This window comes from Petaurus breviceps, unplaced genomic scaffold (genome assembly GCF_028583685.1).
Source record: "Petaurus breviceps papuanus isolate PSGF00001 unplaced genomic scaffold, PetGlider_PUasm1.0 77, whole genome shotgun sequence".
In the NCBI taxonomy this organism is placed as follows: domain Eukaryota; kingdom Metazoa; phylum Chordata; class Mammalia; order Diprotodontia; family Petauridae; genus Petaurus; species Petaurus breviceps.
In genome coordinates, this window is record NW_027186492.1 from 5,484,675 (window position 1) to 5,503,328 (window position 18,654).

Sequence of the window (18,654 nt, forward strand, 5' to 3'; positions counted from 1 at the left end):
CAATAAAAATGTCAAAGTGAAATGCATAAATATTTACAAAAATATAAACTGTCCAGATCAACAAAAGAGAAAACAAAATATTTAAATGACTTAAATGACTCCTTTAGAAAAAGAAATTTAGTAAGTCATCAACAAGTTCCCTAAGAAAAAATCCCCAGGACTAAATAGATTCACAAGTAAATTCTACTAAATATTTAAGGGGCAATTAATTCCAATGCTATATAAAATATCTGAAAAAATAGGTAAGGGAGTCCTACAAATTCATTTTATGACATAAATATGGTATTGATATCTAAACCAAGGAGAACAAAAAGAGAGAAAAACAAAACAACACAATTTCCCTAATGAGTATTGACTCAAAAACTTTCAATATAACACTAGCAAGGAGATTACAGAGATTTATAATGAAGATTATACACTATGACCATGTGGGATTTTAGCAGGAATGCAGGGCTAGTTCAAAATTAGGACTGACCCTATCAGTAATAACAAGAAAAACCTTGATTAAATCAATAGATGCAGAAAAAGCTTTTGACAAAATACAACCAACACCCATTTCTACTGAAAACACTAGAAAGCACAGGAATAAATGGAGCCTTTCTTCAAATACTGTCCATCTAAAACCAAGAGCTTCAGTAATAGGGATAAACTTGAAGCCTCCCTAGTCAAGCAAAGATGTCCATTAACATCACTATTATTCAATACTGTACTAGAAATGCTAGCTACAGCAATAAGGCAAGAAAGAAACTAAAGGAATGAAAATGGGTAACGAGGATACAAAACCATCCCTCTTTTCAGATAACATGATGATATACTTAGAGAATCCTAGAGAATCGACTAAAAAATTAGTTGAAACAATTAACAACTGCAGCAAAGTTGAAGAATATGAAATAAATCCACATAAATCATTAGTATTTCTACATACTACCAACAAACCCAGCAAGAGCCAGAAAGAGAAATTCCATTTAAAATAACTGTAGACAATATAAAATACTTGGGAGTCTACCTACCAAGACAAACCCAAGGACTATAGCAACACAATTAAAAAATACTTTTCACAATAAATAAGGGGAGATCTAAACAACTAGAGAAATATAACTGCTCTTGAGTAAACTAACCCATTATCATAAAAATGACAATTTTACTTAAGTTAATTTACTGATTCAGTGTCATACCAATCTAACTACTAAAGAATTATTTTATAGAGCTAGAAAAAATAGCAACAAAATTCATCTGGAAGAACAAAAGGTCAAAAATATCAAGGGAATCAATGAAAAAAATGTTAAGGAAGACAGCCTGGAAGTTCCACATTTAAAACTACATTACAAAGAAATAATCATCAAAACAATCTGGTACTAGGTAAGAAAGAGTTCAGTGGAATGGATTAGAGATACGACACAAAGTAATAAATGACCAGAGTAATCTAGTGTTTGATAAAAAGATCCAAGATTTTGGGTTAAGGACTCAATATGAGAGAAAAATTGCTGGGAAAACTGAGTTTTGGCAGTTTGGCAAAAAGTAGGTTTAGACCAACATCACACTACCTATCAAGATAAGGTCAAAATGAATAAATGACTTAGACATAAAGGATGAAAGCATTAGTAAATTAGGGGAGCTTGGGGCAATTTATCTGTTAGAACTATGGAGGAGGGATGAGTTTATGTCCAAAAAAAAGAACAAGGGGGGATTACAAGAAGTAAAACAGATCATTTTAATTAATGAAACTAAAAAACTTTTGTAGAAACAAAATGTAACCAAAATCTGAAATAAAACAGGAAACTGGAAAAAAAATTTTGCAGCAAGTATCTCTGATAAAGCACTCATTTCTCAAAAATATTAGAATATATGTGGAACTGAGCCAAATTTGTAAAAAATAAGAGGCATTTTCCAGTTAATAATTGGTCAAAGGATATGAAAAGACAGAAAAAGAAATCAAAGCTATCAAGAGCCACATGAGCCGTGTGACCTTGGTCAAGTCACTTAAGCCCAATTGCCCTGCCTTCCCCCCCTCAAGAAAAAAAAAAAAGAGCCACATGAAAAAAATGCTCCAAATCACTAATTAGAGAAATACAAATTAAAACAAGTCTTGAGATACCATCTTTATTATTTTATATATTTATAATATATTATATTAATTCATAATACAATATATTTAATATATTATATATTTATAATATATTATATTAAATCTATTAGATTGACTAGTATGACAGAAATGGAGAAAGACAAATGCTGGAGGGGATGTGGAAAAACTAGGACACTAATGCAGTATTGGTGGAGTTGTGAACTAACTAGTTCAACCACTCTGGAGAACAATCTAGAACTAAGCCAAAGGACTATAAAACTGTGTATACCTTTTAACCCAGAAATATCATTACTAAGTCTGTATCCCAAAGAGATAAAAAGGAAAGGGAAAAGGATCTATATGTATAAAACTATCTATAGCAGCTTTTTGTGGTAGCAAAGAATTAGAAATCAAGGGGATGCCCATCAATTGGGGAATGCCTAAACAAGTGTGGAACAGCATATGATTGTGATGATGAGCAGGATAGTTTCAGAAAAACCTGGGGAAACTCATGAATTCATGCAAAGTGAAGTGAGCATTACCAGGAATATTTTAAGGACGATCAACTGTGAATATTTAGCTACTCTGATCAAGATAATGATCAAAAACAATTTCAAAGGATACGATAAGAAATAATGCAGAGAGGTTGCCTAATGACAAGAGTTCAATGTCATAGATTGAACTAGATTGGCAAAGACTTAGGAAAAAGCCACACTAATTTTAACTGTAAACAGAATATTTTGTAGGATTTCATTTGCTTCAATAAAATCACCAATTTTATTATTATGGACAACCATTGATCATGATCTGATAGCATTCTTTCCAAGATATCTTCTGCATATAGTCACTAGAAAATACAAAACTGGTCAATGGTACTGAACAGCCAACCCATATAAAATATGTGGACTCTGTGGGGTTTTTTGGTCTTTGTATTTTGAAAGGCAATCAGGGTTAAGTGACTTGCCCAGGGTCACAGAGCTAATAAGTGTCAACTGTCTAAGGCTGAATTTGAACTTAGGTCTTCCTCACTACAGAGCTGGTGCTCTACCCACCGCACCTCCTCAATGCCCCAAAATATGTAGATTCTGATATACAAGAGATAACCAAACTTGCTGGGAAATGCTGATATACTGAATGTGTTAGCTCTGGGGTGAAAACAAAACTCCTGAAGTTATGTCCTTGATGGCTAAGAATTCATACTGCTTTTACTTGGGAAAGAATACCGAATTCAGAGAACTGCTATTCAGATTGCAAACTATGATACTCACATGGATAATTCTACAAGCTATTTTTTTAAAAAGTTTTTGTTGACCCCCTTGAATTCTGAAAAAGTGAATTAGGAATTCTCCACCTCGGATTACAACTTAGGGGTAAACCAACACATTAAGTCAAAAAACTGATACAGTTTGACCAAAGGGAGTTTTGTCATTTTGGTTTGTTTTGTTTTGTCATTTCCTATAAATGACTTAGCAGGTTTCAGGGCTAAAAAAGAAATCTAGGTTGTGCTGAAATGCCTGAACCAACTCACACTAGTAAAACTTGTGGAATATACTCCAGAAAGCAAAGTAAATAGGTTTATTTAGAACACTGCTTGGACAACTATCAGTACTGAGGGATTAAATGAGCATGTAACATCAGGTATGCATGTAGATAACATAAATGCTAAGATTATGTCAATAATTAAGAATGTATTGTGGGATACAACTAACTGATATTACTGTTGTGTACATACAGAGCATGTTCATAAGCAAATAAGGTATTCGTATTAGGTCCAGTTAATGGTCACAATATGTAGTCTATAATCCCTTTTATTAATATTTTTACAATATATCATCAAAGAAAAGTTGTAATTTTTAACATATGCATCCCCCTATATGAACTCAGCTTCTAAAACTCTCCTTTATACAGACATCATTCTTCTCTCTCTTGGTCTTAAGCTTTCCCATCATTTATTCAGGAAATGCTAACCCATGCCGACCTTCAGAAAACCCTTAATACTTCTCCTGTTAGGTAATTTTATTACCTTCTGCAAGGGACCAGAGTTGGTAGGAGTTACTTTTTGGCTGGTCAAGGAAAAAAAATGGAATGCCTGCAGACTGAGGAATTCCATTGTAATTACTCTTATTTTTCCAAATTCTGGGCCCCTATAACATGCTGACTAAAGGCAGCACACTGATGTTATACCCTAAATCAAAGATTTTGACATGATCCAAGTTTTCTAACCATTACCACTTTGAATAATGACAGGGACAGACAGTTTCAAAGTAACTCTACTGACTCTCACCTTAACAGGCATATACAAAAAAAAAACCAGATAATCAGCTCTTTATTGATTTTAGTAAATGATTCCTCTAAAAAGTAGTAAGGAGCTGTAATTAAAAATTACAGCAAGTTATGTAAAGACCTAAAGCCCTGTGCCAGATCTGTCCAACAAACCTTAAAGGAAAAAAAACTAAAATAAAAGGTCATAATACTCTTCATCTTAAGAGGCATGTACTACAGTATTACTGAATAAATTGTAACAGTCAGCCTATCAGAAGTAATTATACTAGCTGACATTTTGCCCTATTTCCCTTCCTCAAGATTACCTATCCTTAATGCAGAAGAAAGCTGACTGACATACTATTCGTTTGTAGCAATTCCTCGGAAGCACTGCAGGCAGAATCCTGTAGCACAGCATTCACATTTTCTTGCTCAGGAGACATGGGCTCTTGTTTAATCTGCACTGATGAGTCTGGAGCTGGGCATGTGATACTCCCAGGAGCCTGAAATGCAGGTGGTGTGCACACTCGAAGTGACACTCCAGGGGTGGATGGTGTAATATGGGAAGGGGAAGCCTCCAAAAAAAGAGGAAAAAAGGGACTAGGCAGAGGACGGGGATCAACAGTCTGGGATCTGCACTTGCGTTCACGGGAAGGACTGCAGGGGACCTGTTCTGTCCGCTCAGGAGGTTCATAAGTTTCTGTAGAAAGGGGAACAAATACATACATACATATATATATATATATATATATATATACACACACACACATATATAATCCATCTAAAGTCAATAAATTCCAAACCAAAGAAAAAAAGAAATCAAGAATTAAGATTTTAAATGTATAGGACATTATAATTTTATAACTCCCAGGTTGCTATAAATTCTAAAGCTCCTTAATAACAACTCTTTTATATTGGTATAGGACATTATAATTTTATAACTCCCATGTCTCTCTAAATTCTAAAGACTCTTGGTTTTGGGGGGATTTTTGTTTTGTTTTGGGTGAGGCAATCGGGGTTAAGAGACTAGACCAGGGTCACACAGCTAGTAAGTGTCAAGTGTCTGATGGTTGGAGGTTAGAATTGAGCTCAGGTCCTCCTGACTTCAGGCACAGTACTCTATCCACTTCGCTGCCCCTCTAAAGCCTCTTAATAAAAACAACTAATATTTCTCATTCCTATGTGGCAGACAAAGCAGGTTTTGTGTCCATTTTTAACCCCAAAATCAAATCTCAGGCAAGTTAATGAATCATCTGAGGACTCAAGTCAGAACCTGAATAAAGTTCAGGGTTCTTGAATTTCTCTGAGAAATTTAAGTATCTTCTGTCCATAATGATATCTTATTGTTCTCAACATTTCAAATGTGTCTGTATGCCAAGTCCATGAGATCCTCTTGGTACCTTGTAATCCTTGTAGAATCTGTATTCTGTGGGTCCTTAGGGCGCTCATCTCCACAGTTATCTAAGAAGAGAGAAGGATTTTGTCCACTGAAGTTCAACACAAGCAACTATTTCCAACCAGACACAAAAACTCCATTCGATTACCTGTTGCTTCAGCACAAGTAGCCTCTGGACTTCCACATATGCTGCCTGCAGGGCTGACCGGGCCTGCAGAAGGCTGTTATCCATACACTGAAGGGACTTACTCAGCTCCTCCTCCCTTAGAGAAATATTCAGCAGTTGGTCAACCTGAGAACGTTCTGCCAAAAGAAGATCAGATCCATTTTAGTAAAGGAAGTTTTCATTTCATACAGCTCTTTAGTAGCCATTAGAATATATATTTTTTATGATGGGACAAATGCACACTTTCCCTTTGGTTCTCTCACTGGAGATCAAATGTATTTCACAAGCTATGTGCACCCAGTTACCTAAGCCAGAAACTACAAACTCAGGAAACAGGATTTTTTGCTTTAAGTCACCATTACACTCATGCTTTATTTTATTTCTTAAAAGTGGCTAAGTGTTGTGTTAAAAAAAGTTTTCTACAAAATAGAAAAGCAAATGGTTTTAGCCATCTGGATGATAATTCAAGGGCTTTCAAAATTTGATATCACACATGTTACTCCAAAAATATACATGTTGGGACTTTTAGTGTAACAAATACATTTCTGTCAAACCCATGTTTCTCACTACTTAATACAGTTCTTTAAAAAATTAGCTTTTAATACAAGTTTTATAAACCCTCCCAAAGCTTAATACTCTAAAACTGTCTTATAACAGCATATGTATACACATACCACCTAGTCCAAGCTGTTGGAAGACCCGATATATACACAGCACCTCAGGAAAGCTTATATTCTAGTTGGAACATTGTTATAGACATGATGTATGATGAGTGATGATCCAAGCAGACTTACACCTCTACTGAATTAAAATAATGTGACTTATAAATGAGAAAGAAAGAAAAATTTATATTTATACATGCTAACTTTCTCCACAACTAAGTCAACTAAGAAAATTCAAAATTAACATATAGCAAACAATTACACATGATTCTGATCATTTTGGGGGATTAAAAACCTCCAAAATAAAACCATTTAGTAGTATTCAACCCTATTTGGAATGACATAGACAAAGTACTTTTACATTAAGCTAAAGGACTTAATATCAGGGCAATAGATTTAAAATAACTGTGGATCTGTTTTAAACTCACTAAAGGAACATTTCTAAAATTTCAGTAAGAATAATTTTAGTAACAACTATTCAGTATTCCATTGTTTGCCCACTAAAAAAATTTATTTTGGAAATAGTGAAAAGTGTTTATAATACCAAAGCACACTAATAAGATGTATTTTAGAATATATCACTTTAAATAATAAAAATATTTCAATAATTTCACTTTCTCTCATTTAGAAAAGTTTTCTGTTATTTAGAGATACACTTAATACCGTGTGTGAGTGATTTAAGGTTTATGAAGCATTTTCCTCACAACCACCTAGATGAATAAGTAGGATAAGAAAGCACTATTTACTTTGTAAATCCTGTCTTGTTATCTTAACACTCCCCTCTTCTTTGCCATAAGACATTTTAAATGATAATTCAATAAGATTTTCATAAAACCCCTTTCACAAAATCACCATATTTGCTTAAATTCTCTCTACTAGATAATATTTAATAATATATTATGATATTATTTTATATTACATTATATTAATAATATATTATATATAATAAAGATATTAGTGATATCTTTAAAAAGTAAAGGCACTAAAATATCCCAACTTTTATCTTAAAGAATGAGGAAATAGAGAAATTTCATATAAAATAACTGTAAACAATATTAAATACTTGGGAATCTACCTGCCAAGACACAGCTTCACTTACTTTTAATCCCATAATAATCTGTGCTGGGGGAGAGGGAAATGAATTTAAATATGAACCAGCTGAACACAATTACAAAGATGTTTTCCACACAAAAGATCTAAACAACTGGAAAAATATTAATTGCTAATGGAAGGCTGAGTCAATATGATAAAAATGACAATTCTACCTAAATTATACAATGTCATGCCAATAAACTACCAAAATTTATTTTAGAGAGCTAGAAAGAAATAATTATAAAATTCATCTGGAAGAACAAAAGTTCAAAAATATCAAGGGAAATCAATGAAAAAAAAAAAACTGAAAGAAGGTGGTTTAGCCATACCAGATCTCAAACTGATTTACAAAGTGGTAATCATCAAAACAATCTGATACTGGCTAAGAAATAGTGGGGAATCAGTGGAATTAATAGATTAGGTACACAATACACAGTAGTAAGTGATCATAGTAATCTAGTGTTTGATAAACCCAAGATCCAAGCTTTTGGGGCAAGAACTTACTCTTTGACAAAAATTGCTGGGAAAAATGTAAAGCAGTTTGGCAGAAACTGAATAGAGACCAACACCTCACTTGATCAGACTTGATTTTCCTAAAAGAAAATCACTTTGGTGGCTGAACAGACATTTAGAGTAGGGAGAGACTTGAAGCAGGCAGACCCATCAGCAGAACATTATAACAGTCCAGGTGAATTTCTCTATCTTTTGCTACAGGACTTTGTTGGTAATATATAGAAATGCTAATGATATATATGAGGTTTTTTTTTTATCCTGCAACTTTTCTAAAATTGTTAATTATTTCAGTTAAGATTTTTAGTTGATTCTCTAGGATTCTACAAGTATACCACTGATTACAGTGCTTTTTAATTGTCATACTTAAATCCCTAGGCCTAGACTGAGAAAAATCAATTCAATTAAAAAAATTTTATTTAGCACTTACTATGTATAGAATTTAAGAGACAGCCTCCATCTATTAGTTTCACTTCATCTTCCTTTTTAAAATTAAATAAAATTAAAGACCTTCCTTCCATTTTACATTTTATCATATCTACTGGGTAATCCACAGTAGTTTTTTGGAAAGGAAAGTGTTTACCAAAAGGATTGTGGACTTCGTAGTAACCACCCTGTTTTTATTTTCTAGACCCCATACTTCTTGTTCAGTCACTTAGTTCTAACTTTCTTGGAATTACACTAAGCCATTTTTGATTTTCAGACAGAAGACCTCCCCTCAAAGAAATATAAAAAAATTAGAGGCAACTAGGTAGCCCAGTGAATAGAATACTAGCCCTGAAGTCAGGAGTACCTGAGTTCAAATCCAGCCTCATACACTTGACACTTAACTAGCTGTGTGTCCTTGGGCAATTCACTTAACCCCAATTGCCCTGGCCTCCCCCCTCCAAAAAATAAAAATGAAGTGATATTTATAGATTATATTTCAATTAAAAATAGCTACAATTATGAAAACTTTTAAATAGTGAACAGAATAAAATCACTAGTTTAGACTAGCTTCAAAAAGTAAATCAACCTCTCATATACTGGTCAGCATTAACCTGCATTGGCGATTGCCTACCAGAAAGAAACTACAACAAAGCAGAAGCACATCCTAGATGTTAAAGGCGTGCCTGTATCATAGGAAAAAGCAGCATGATATAGTTGATCAAGTACTAACCTCAAAGTCAGGAAGAACTCAAAGTCAGATCCTACCTAATACTAATTTTGCAATCATGATATCTAACCTCTGACTCTGTTTCCTCAACTGCTATGAAGCTCAAGACATATGCAAATCTTAAAATATTACAAAATATTACTTAGAAGCAGCATGATATAGGAGGTAGAGAGAGAGGCAAGCCTTAAAGACAGAACCTGGGTTGAAATTCCTTCCCTTTTGACACATAAATGGTTGCATGATCCTGAAGAAGCAAGTCAGTTAACATTTTGACATCCCAGAGGAGAATATCTCCACTAGTGTAAAGCATTTCCTCATTGGGGGTTACCTACAAATAAGTGTCACCAAAGAGATATACTTTCTCACATTTAATAATAAGTCTACCAAGAGGAATCACAAAGCAGAGAAAAATTGCTTGGAAAAAGCCTGCAATGAATCTGAGATAGAAAAGTTATGCACAAAACAGATCTGAATAGACTTTCTGGATTTGGATTTTACCTAAATGTTCTATTGTGCATCAAAACTTTCTCTATTAAAGAAATCACAAGCTTACAATTACATCACAAAAGTACATTAAGTTTAACCTCTTACAATATAAATCAAGAAGTTTCTAATTATTTCTTCTAAAAGTGTGACTAAAGATAGCAGTAAACACCTGGGTTATTTTTTCCTTTTGCTATACCTCAATGGACTTATAATCAAGAGAATCAATAACCAAAGACAACCAAATCTCCACAATTTTGCTTTGTATGTATTTTTTGGTTTTTCTTCTGAATGCAAACACTAAGCAAAATGAGCACTTTCATACACAGAAAAACAGAAAAAGGCTTCCACATTAAACTATGAATCTCTATTATGTACATCTTGCCTTCCTTTAAATAAATATTTCAACAAGTAGCTTCCATGTCACCCTGATTATTAACTGTAATTCTTTCTGGTCTTCCTTCTATTTTTTTCTTTTTTTGGCAATTTTGCCAATTCTTTCCACTCCCCTCACCCAAACAGAAAAAGAAAACCAAAAATCTTTGTTAAAAAAAAAGTATAATCAAAGAAAAAAGATTCCCCACACTGACCAATGGTGAAAATATCATATTCTACAACTTAAATTTAGTAACTCTCTCTTTCAGGAGACAGATATCAAATGACAAATTTAATTCCTATCCTTTCTCCACATTATGAAACCATACCTTTTTTGCCTTTAATTTTCCTTCTTTTATTCTTTCTTTCCAGACTTGGAAGCTCAGGTGAAGATCCATCCTATGAAAATACAGGAGTGAAAATATAAATTGAATTAGTGGTATTTAATATGTAAATGCCACTTCATAATAAGGAGGGAGGATCGAAGCTAAAGTAGTATGGAAAGAAAGATATGCATGTATATTGATGAGAACAATTTTATACCCAATAGGTACTTGATAAATATTTGCTGAATTAAACATTAAACTGCATTCAAACTAAAGGAATATTCTATTAAATAGGAACTGCTTTCTTTCTTGTTAATCAAACATTAAATTCAAAAGCAGGAAAGAGCTTGATACATTTGTTTTGAATTTATGAATCGAGACACTGATCTAAATTTTCAGTGGTCATGGAAAGAAAAACAAAGGCAGAAGCAGAGGTGGCAGATGACAGTTGAGAGCTGGGGGGTGGAGCAAAGACATGCAGACAAAAAAAAAAAAAAGCAAGCTACCATTGGGACTCTCAATCTCAAATTGATACTAAATAAAATCATAGAATCTACATAAGGACTATACAGTATCTATAAAGTAACCCCTGGAAAAGTTCAAAGAGAAAGCTGAGTATATCTGACCAGGTACTTCTGGGCCCATAAAACTGCAACTCAACAAGCTGAATATAAGACATTGTCTTAGGAGATACAAAGACAAAAATGAAAACCAGTCCACCCTGCTCTGAAAGACCTTACTGTATGAGATACTGCACACAGATGAGTAAATACAATATAAAGGGGGAGGGAAGGGTAGAGAAACAATACTAATGACTAAAGGGGATCAGGAAAGGCTTCCTCAGAAAAGGTAGCACCTGAACTGAGCCTTGAAAGAAGTTAAGGATTCCAACAGGCAAAAGTGAAGAGGAATCCCATTAGAAGCAGAAAGGCAGGACAGCATCCTCACAGGCAGAAAGCCAGGTGAGAGAATGCCCAAGAAATAGAAAGGAGACCAATTTGATGGGAACAATTTAAGTACAAAAGGGAATAACATAAAAAGCAGCCTGGGGCGAGCAAGAAACGAATTTTAAATATCAGAGGACAGAGTTTACATTTTATCCCAGATGGGATACAAAAGGCCCTGAGGCTACTTAAGTAGGGGAGTACAGGATCAAGTTCTGTCCCTCCCTAAGATTCATACTAAATGCTGATAAATAAAATCCAAGATTGAGGTGGATATCAAGAATAACGGGGAAATCAAGAATATCTACCTCAACCTCGACTGGTGCACAGGACACCTCAAAGGGTATACACTAATTTAAAATGAAACAAGGACCCAAAGCAAGTCCTCATTTTAGTAGGCTCAAATAGCACCATCTAGTGCTACAAATTAATAAGCTATTATAGTAAAGCATGAACATAATTTATCAGAAAAAGAACATATGAACACTTCAATAAATGCTTGGAAGGCTACAGTGATAATACTAAGGACTACAATGAAATTGTATCATTCTGGGATTTGTCAAGGCCTGGAATCTAAGGTATCCGTAAGCTTAGATTTTCTAAATCATCTAAACATGTTATTTATTATTCTAATAGTAGCCATGTCCAACAGAATCCAATTACATGAAACCAAATTATTTAGAGTTTAATCCCTTAAACTTAAATTCACAAGTATTATTAAACACCAACTGTGTTCCAAGCACTGTGCAAAGTGCTGGACACAACCATGAATTAAAGACATCCTGCTACTAACCCTACAGGCCTAAAAGAATGCCTACTTTTTAAAATTTCCATTAGACACAATCATTCACAGAAAAGTTTACACCCAGCAAATAAATGAAGAAGACCTCTCTACTACATCTCTCAAGCTATTAAAGTTCTGTTTCAATTCAACTATCAAGCAACTAATACAGCCACAAAAGAAGTAGAAAGCAGGGGCAGCCAGGTGGCTCAGTAAGTAAGAGCACCAGCTCCAGTGTCGGGATGACCTGGGGATCAAATCCGGGAGCAGATACTCAGCACCACACCCAGAAATAACTGGCCACGTAACCTTGAGCAAGTTACATAACCCCGATTGCTTAAAAAAAAAAAAAAAGAAGTAGAAAGCACTCTTCCTCAGAGGCAGCACAAAAGTCATCTATGACTTGAGCCTACAGATTAGGATTCAATGTCTGGCTCTGTCAATGATTAGCCTTGTGACCTCAGGCTAAATCATCATCATCGTACATCTTTGGGTCTCTACCATTTCATGTGTTGGCACCTTCCAGGCCTAATAGTCTACAATTCTACAAGATGCTTCACTCTTGAGAGCTGCCACCATTGTGTACTTTCTCATCATGGAAAAGGAAATTCTGTATGTGATTAGAAGCAAAATTCCATCCTCTGGTTTACAGTCAAAGAACCAATCTCAGGGCTAGAAGTTCTTTATGCCATCCAACTATGCCCTCCTATTCTCAGCTCTTTCCCTTTTGGGAGGAAGACAGAGAAGTATCAAAGAAACAAAACTGGCACCAATGAAGTAGTAGATTTCCAAATGAGCCAGGGCTGGCAAGAGAAGGGGAAAGACAGAATAGGAGCAGACAGCTATAATAATTCCGAGGTTATATTTGATTGTATGCTATCAGTTAACAGAACTATAACCATTACAAAAGAAAACACTGTACCAGTAAAGAAACCCCAGGTAAATCAATCACACATACCTCTCATATCTAAATCTAAGCTACTTTTCTATACCATCCTAACAGAATACATTCATGAAAGCATATCAAGGTCCAACTTCACGCATATTCAAATATTAACAATTGTTAGCTCAGTCATTTTAAAGATGACTTCAGGGGCAGCTAGGTGGCACAGTGAATAGTGCACCTGCCCTGGAGTCAGGAGGACCTGAGTTCAAATTAGGCCTGACACTTAACACTTCCTAGCTGTGTGGCCTTGGGCAGGTTACTTAACCCCAACTGCCCTGCCTTCCCCCCTCCAAAAAAGGCAAAAAAAAAAAAAAAAAAAAAGACTTCATATTAGATCACATAGCACCTAGTAGAATTAAATAATGGTTAAAATAAAAAAACCTAGAAAAATGAAAATAAAATTTAAAAAAACCTCAAGATGATCCCATCCCCAGCCTAAATAAACCTCCACTCACCCTCACCCCACCAGTACCTCCTGCACACCCCCACCCTCACCCCACCAACACCAGTGAAGCAGCCATTATGGCTCAGTCCAAAGAGCACTGGGTCTCCTCATACTTACTCCAGTCGCCCTGCGCTTCTTCCGGAGACCCTGGCCGTCGTTCTGCTCTGCCCCAGAGGTGCAGCTGCTGTCTGTAGCAGCATCCACCAAACTAGAGATACCAAAGCCCGAGGAGGCATTAGATGATAACGAGTTCCCTTCTCCATTACTTTCCTGAGTGTTCTGGTTCTCAGAAAGGGGTGTTGAGCTCTCCTGCCTGTTCAATTCTTCTTGTCTGGCAGAACGCACCAAGGATATCATTCGGTCAGGAGGCAACTGGGCACTATGCCGCCTTCGAGTCGCAACACTTTCAACTCTTTCACCTGCCCTTGAGGAAGAAGCCAGAGGTGTCATATCCTGTTTAAGGTTCCCGTTTGTTTTCTGACCTTGAACTGTCTGCAATGAGTTACTGGGTGGAACAATCTGCTGAGGCTCATTCTCTTTTCCTGTAGCCTGCTCAGTGAAGAAGCTGTACATGGAAGGAGTCCTGTCCATGATGACACTGCTCTCAGAAAGACTGCGTTTCCTTGCCAATGCAGGTGATGTAGCAATGGAAATACCTTCCCACTGGAAACCTTCTAAACTGGACAGGTCAGGTTCCTCGTCCAAATCCAACACCTCCTGCTCATTCTGAACTAGGGGTACCATCTCTATGCCAAACCTTGTACAAAGAGCAGAAACAGAAAATGAGTGTGGCTCAGGTAGGGAAAAAATGACAATTAGTTATTGCTTAGAGTAAGGGTCAACTAAAGAAATATACTCTCTCAACTGCAAAAGCTTATAAAAATGTACCAATATTTTTCAGCACAAGCTTGTTTCTTTATACTGATATCTCATTTTCACATTATCTTCATTGTCAAAAATAGCCTTTCCCTATCCCCTATCTAGAGAGCCATCTATCCCTTATAACAAAAAACAAAAAAGGGGGGAAAAAAGGCAGGTTAACAAAACTGACCAGCATATTAACCAAGTCTGACATCTTTTGCAATGTTCACAAAGTTATTTCTATGTGCCAAATTTTCATTACAAATAGCCAAGTAAATGTGGCAGCTAGGTGGCGCAGTGAAAAGAGCATCGTCCCTGGAGTCAGGAAGACCTGAGTTCAAATATGACCTCAGACACTTGACACTTACTAGCCGTGTGACCTTGGGCAAGTCACTTATCCCCAATTGCCCTGCCCTCCCCCCTCCAAAAAGCCAAAAAAAAAAGATGATTATAAAGCAGGAAATAAATCTTGCATGATTACATATGTATAACCTTTATCAAATTAATTACCATCTCAGAAAGGGACGGAGAAAATTTGGAATTCCAAAAAATGTTATAAATGGCTATTAAGAAGATGATCATATTTATTATATTTTATTTATTATATAAATTTATTTATTATATTTATTATATATTTTATTATACTATACTTGTTAGTAACTATATTCATTTCAAATAAGCGTTTACTTTTTTTTTTACTTTCTAGATAGCCAAGGTTCTTTCAAAGATTTTTGGGCTAATATGACAATGACTTACACTCTTTAAGACCTAGCTTCTAAGATATATCTTTTACTGGATAAAGCTTTCATTTGTTCAATAAATACTCCTGAAACATTCATTAAGTCCAGTGCAATGTGGTGTACTAGGGGAAATTCAAGAATAATTAATCCCCGGGATTTTGCAACTAAAGTAATCAACTCACAAACTAACTACATTTCCTTTCTGGATGCAGACCAGGGAGACTCTTCCTGGATAGAGACCAAAGCATAGATCAGAATCACATCACCTAGGAAGCACCAAAAACTTGCAGACCCCCAGAACTAGCTCTGAAAAAAAAAATCACACAAAAAAGCCTGAGGAGTGTCTCCCCAACCTAAGTTGCGCAGAGTCCAACTTTCAATATAAAGTTCAAAGTCAAGAAATAGGCTGGGAAAATGAGCAAACAACAAAAAAGAATTTAACTAAAAAGGTACCATGGCAGCAGAGAAGATGACCACGACATTAACTCAGAAGACAAGATGGAAACAGCTGCAAAGCATCAAAGAAAAATGCTAATTGGACCCAAGTCCAAGAAGAATTCGTGGAAGTGTTAAAGAAAATGAGGAAAAATTGGGAAAAGAAATGAGAATGATGAAAGAAAATTATGAAAAGAGAGCCAACATCCTAGTAAAAGCGGCACAAAAAAATGCTGAAGAAAATAACACCTTAAAAAAACACAATTGGCCCAACAGTAAAAGAGGCACAAAAATTCCTCGAGGGGTGGCTAGGTAGTACAGTGAGTAGAGAGCCAGCCCTGGAGTCAGGAGGACCTGAGTTCAGATTCAGCCTCAGACACTTACACACACACACACTAGCCGTGTGACCTTGGGCAAGTTACTTAACCCCAATTGCCCTCCAAAAAAAAAGCAAAAAAAAAAATTCCTTGAAAAGAACTCCTTAAAAATTGGAATTGGGCAAATGAAAGCTAACGGATCTTTGAAACATCAAGAAACAAAAATCAAAACAAAAGAAAAAATAGAAAAAAAAATGTGAAATACTCATCAGAAAAATTGACCTGGAAAATAGATCAAGGAGAGATATTTAAGATGCACAGGACTACCTAAATGCCATGATCAAAGAAAGAGCCTAGACATTACATTTTAAGAAATTATCAGGGCGGCTAGGTGGCACAGTGAATAGAGCACTGGCTTTGGAGTCAGGAGGACTTGAGTTCAAATCCAGCCTCAGACACTTAACACCAAAAACTAGCCGTGTGACCTTGGGCAAGTCACTTAACCCTAACTGCCCTCCAAAAAACAAAACAAAAAAAGAAATTATCAAGGATGCGAAAAAACAGAAATTGAAAGAATCTACCGATCACCTCTTAAAAGAGATCCCAAAATGAAAACTCTCAGGAATATTACAGCCAAATTCCAGAGTTCCCAAGAGAAAATACTTTAAGCAGCCAGAAAGAAATAATTGAAACATTGTAGAGCCCCAGTCAGGATCACACAAGTTTTAGTGGCTTCCACCTTAAAGGAGTAGAAGCCTTGGAATATATTCTGAAATGCAAAGGAGTTAGAATTACAAAACTGCAAAGAATCATTGGGGGGGGGGGGGAGATGAACATTTAATGAAACAGAGGATTTTCAAGCATTCCTATGAGAAGAGCAGAGGTGAAGAGAAAACATGATATTCAAACACAAGACTTAAGAGAAGCATAAAAAAGTAAAGATAAAAAAGCAATCATCAGAGAATTAATAAAGTTAAACTGTTTACATTCCTATATGGGAAGATGATTTATGTAATTCCTAAGAATTTCATTATTATTAGGGCATTTAAAAGGAGTTTACATAGACAGAGAACATAGGTATAAGTATTGTGCTGGAATGACCTAAAAAAAAAGTGGAGTGAGAAAGAGGAATGCAATAGGAAGGTAGAAATGGAGAAAATTTTCTCACATAAAAGTAGCACATGAGTCACTTTATGGAAACTTTTCCAGTAGAAGGGAAAATTAAGAGGTGACCCAATGCGTTCTTGAACCTCAATCTCATCAAAAAATTTTCAAAGATGCAAGATCATACACATATACACATATATATATTTACACACATATATACATGTACATACACATATACACTCATTTATATATTTACACACACACACATATATACATATATATACACATATACACTCAGCTGTGTACAAAAATGTAACTTATACAACAAGAGGGAAATAGGAGGGGGAGGGGATAACAGAAGGGGGGATGAAAAAAGAAAGGGCAGATGAAGGAAGACAGAAACAAAATAGACTTTTGGGGAAGGACTGAATAAAAAGAGAGAAGAAAAAGGGATGGACAGAAATACCAAGTTAATAATCATAACTGTGAATATGAATGGAATATACTCACTATAAGACAAAAGCAGATGATCTGAATTAGAAATTGAAATGAATCAGAAAGCAAAATTTAACAATGTGACAAGACACACTTGAAACAGAAAGCTACACACAGAGTTAAAATAAAGGGCTGGAGCAGAATCTAATATGCTTCAGCTGAATGAAAATACAGAAGTACCAATCATCCCCTCAGACAAAAGAAAACCAAAAATAGATCTAATTAAAAGGGACAATCAGGGAAAACTACATTTTGCTAAAAGGTACCATAGACAATAAAGTAACAAAAAAATTTTAAAGCAAGTTTCACTGATAAAGACTTCATTCCTCAAATATATGAATCAAATTTATAAAAATAAGAGCCATTCTCCAACTGATAAGGTGTCAAAGTGTATTAAGAGGCAGTTTGCAGAAGAAATCAAAACTATTTGGTCACATGAAAATGCTCTAAATAACTAGTGATGAGAAAAAGACAAATAAATAAAACTCTGAGATATCGCCTCACACCTTTCAGAAGTGACAAATGCTAGAGGGGATAAGGGAAAAATAAGTACACTAAAAAAATGTTAGCTGGTACAGTGGAGAGAAGAACACTGGGCTTGAAATTAGGAAGACTCATCTTCATGAAATCTGGCCTCAGAAACTTACTAGCTGTGTGACTCTGGGCAAGTCACTTAATCCTGTTTGCCTCAGTTTATTCATCTGTAAAATGAGCGGTAGAAGGAAATGGCTCTAAGTCTTTGCCAATAAAATCCCAAAATGGGGTCACAGAGAGATGGGCATGACTGAAATGACTGAACAACAAATGAATTGTTAATGGAATAATGAACTGGTTCCACCATTCTGGAGAACAATTAGGAACTAGGCACAAAGTGCTATTAAACTGTGCATACCCTTTGACCCAGCAATACTACAACTACATCTATAACCCAAAGAGATCAAAGAAAAAGGAAAAGGACTTGTACATACACAAATTTTATAACAGCTCTTTTTGTGGCAGCAAAGAATTAGAAATCAAGGTGGATGCTCATCAATTGGGGAAAAGCTGAACAAGTTATATGATTGTGATGTAATACTATTGTGCTGTGGGA

The 18,654-nt window shown here is 35.4% G+C and overlaps 1 protein-coding gene across 6 annotated transcripts in view; it reads right to left on the reverse strand.

Moving 5' to 3' along the window:
• Positions 1-18,654, reverse strand: part of ZNF106 (zinc finger protein 106) — an 85,240-nt gene that overhangs the window by 37,697 nt on the left and 28,889 nt on the right. For 5 of the 6 annotated variants that reach the window (XM_069105838.1, XM_069105843.1, XM_069105837.1 and 2 more), the window contains 5 exons: positions 13,727-14,366; positions 10,497-10,566; positions 5,872-6,026; positions 5,728-5,788; positions 4,689-5,027 (listed from right to left, as the gene is read on the reverse strand). In XM_069105838.1, the coding sequence (XP_068961939.1) occupies positions 4,689-5,027; positions 5,728-5,788; positions 5,872-6,026; positions 10,497-10,566; positions 13,727-14,366 (1,265 nt within the window). The remainder of the gene's footprint in view (positions 1-4,688; positions 5,028-5,727; positions 5,789-5,871; positions 6,027-10,496; positions 10,567-13,726; positions 14,367-18,654) is intronic. The other variant, XM_069105842.1, reaches the window with a different exon arrangement.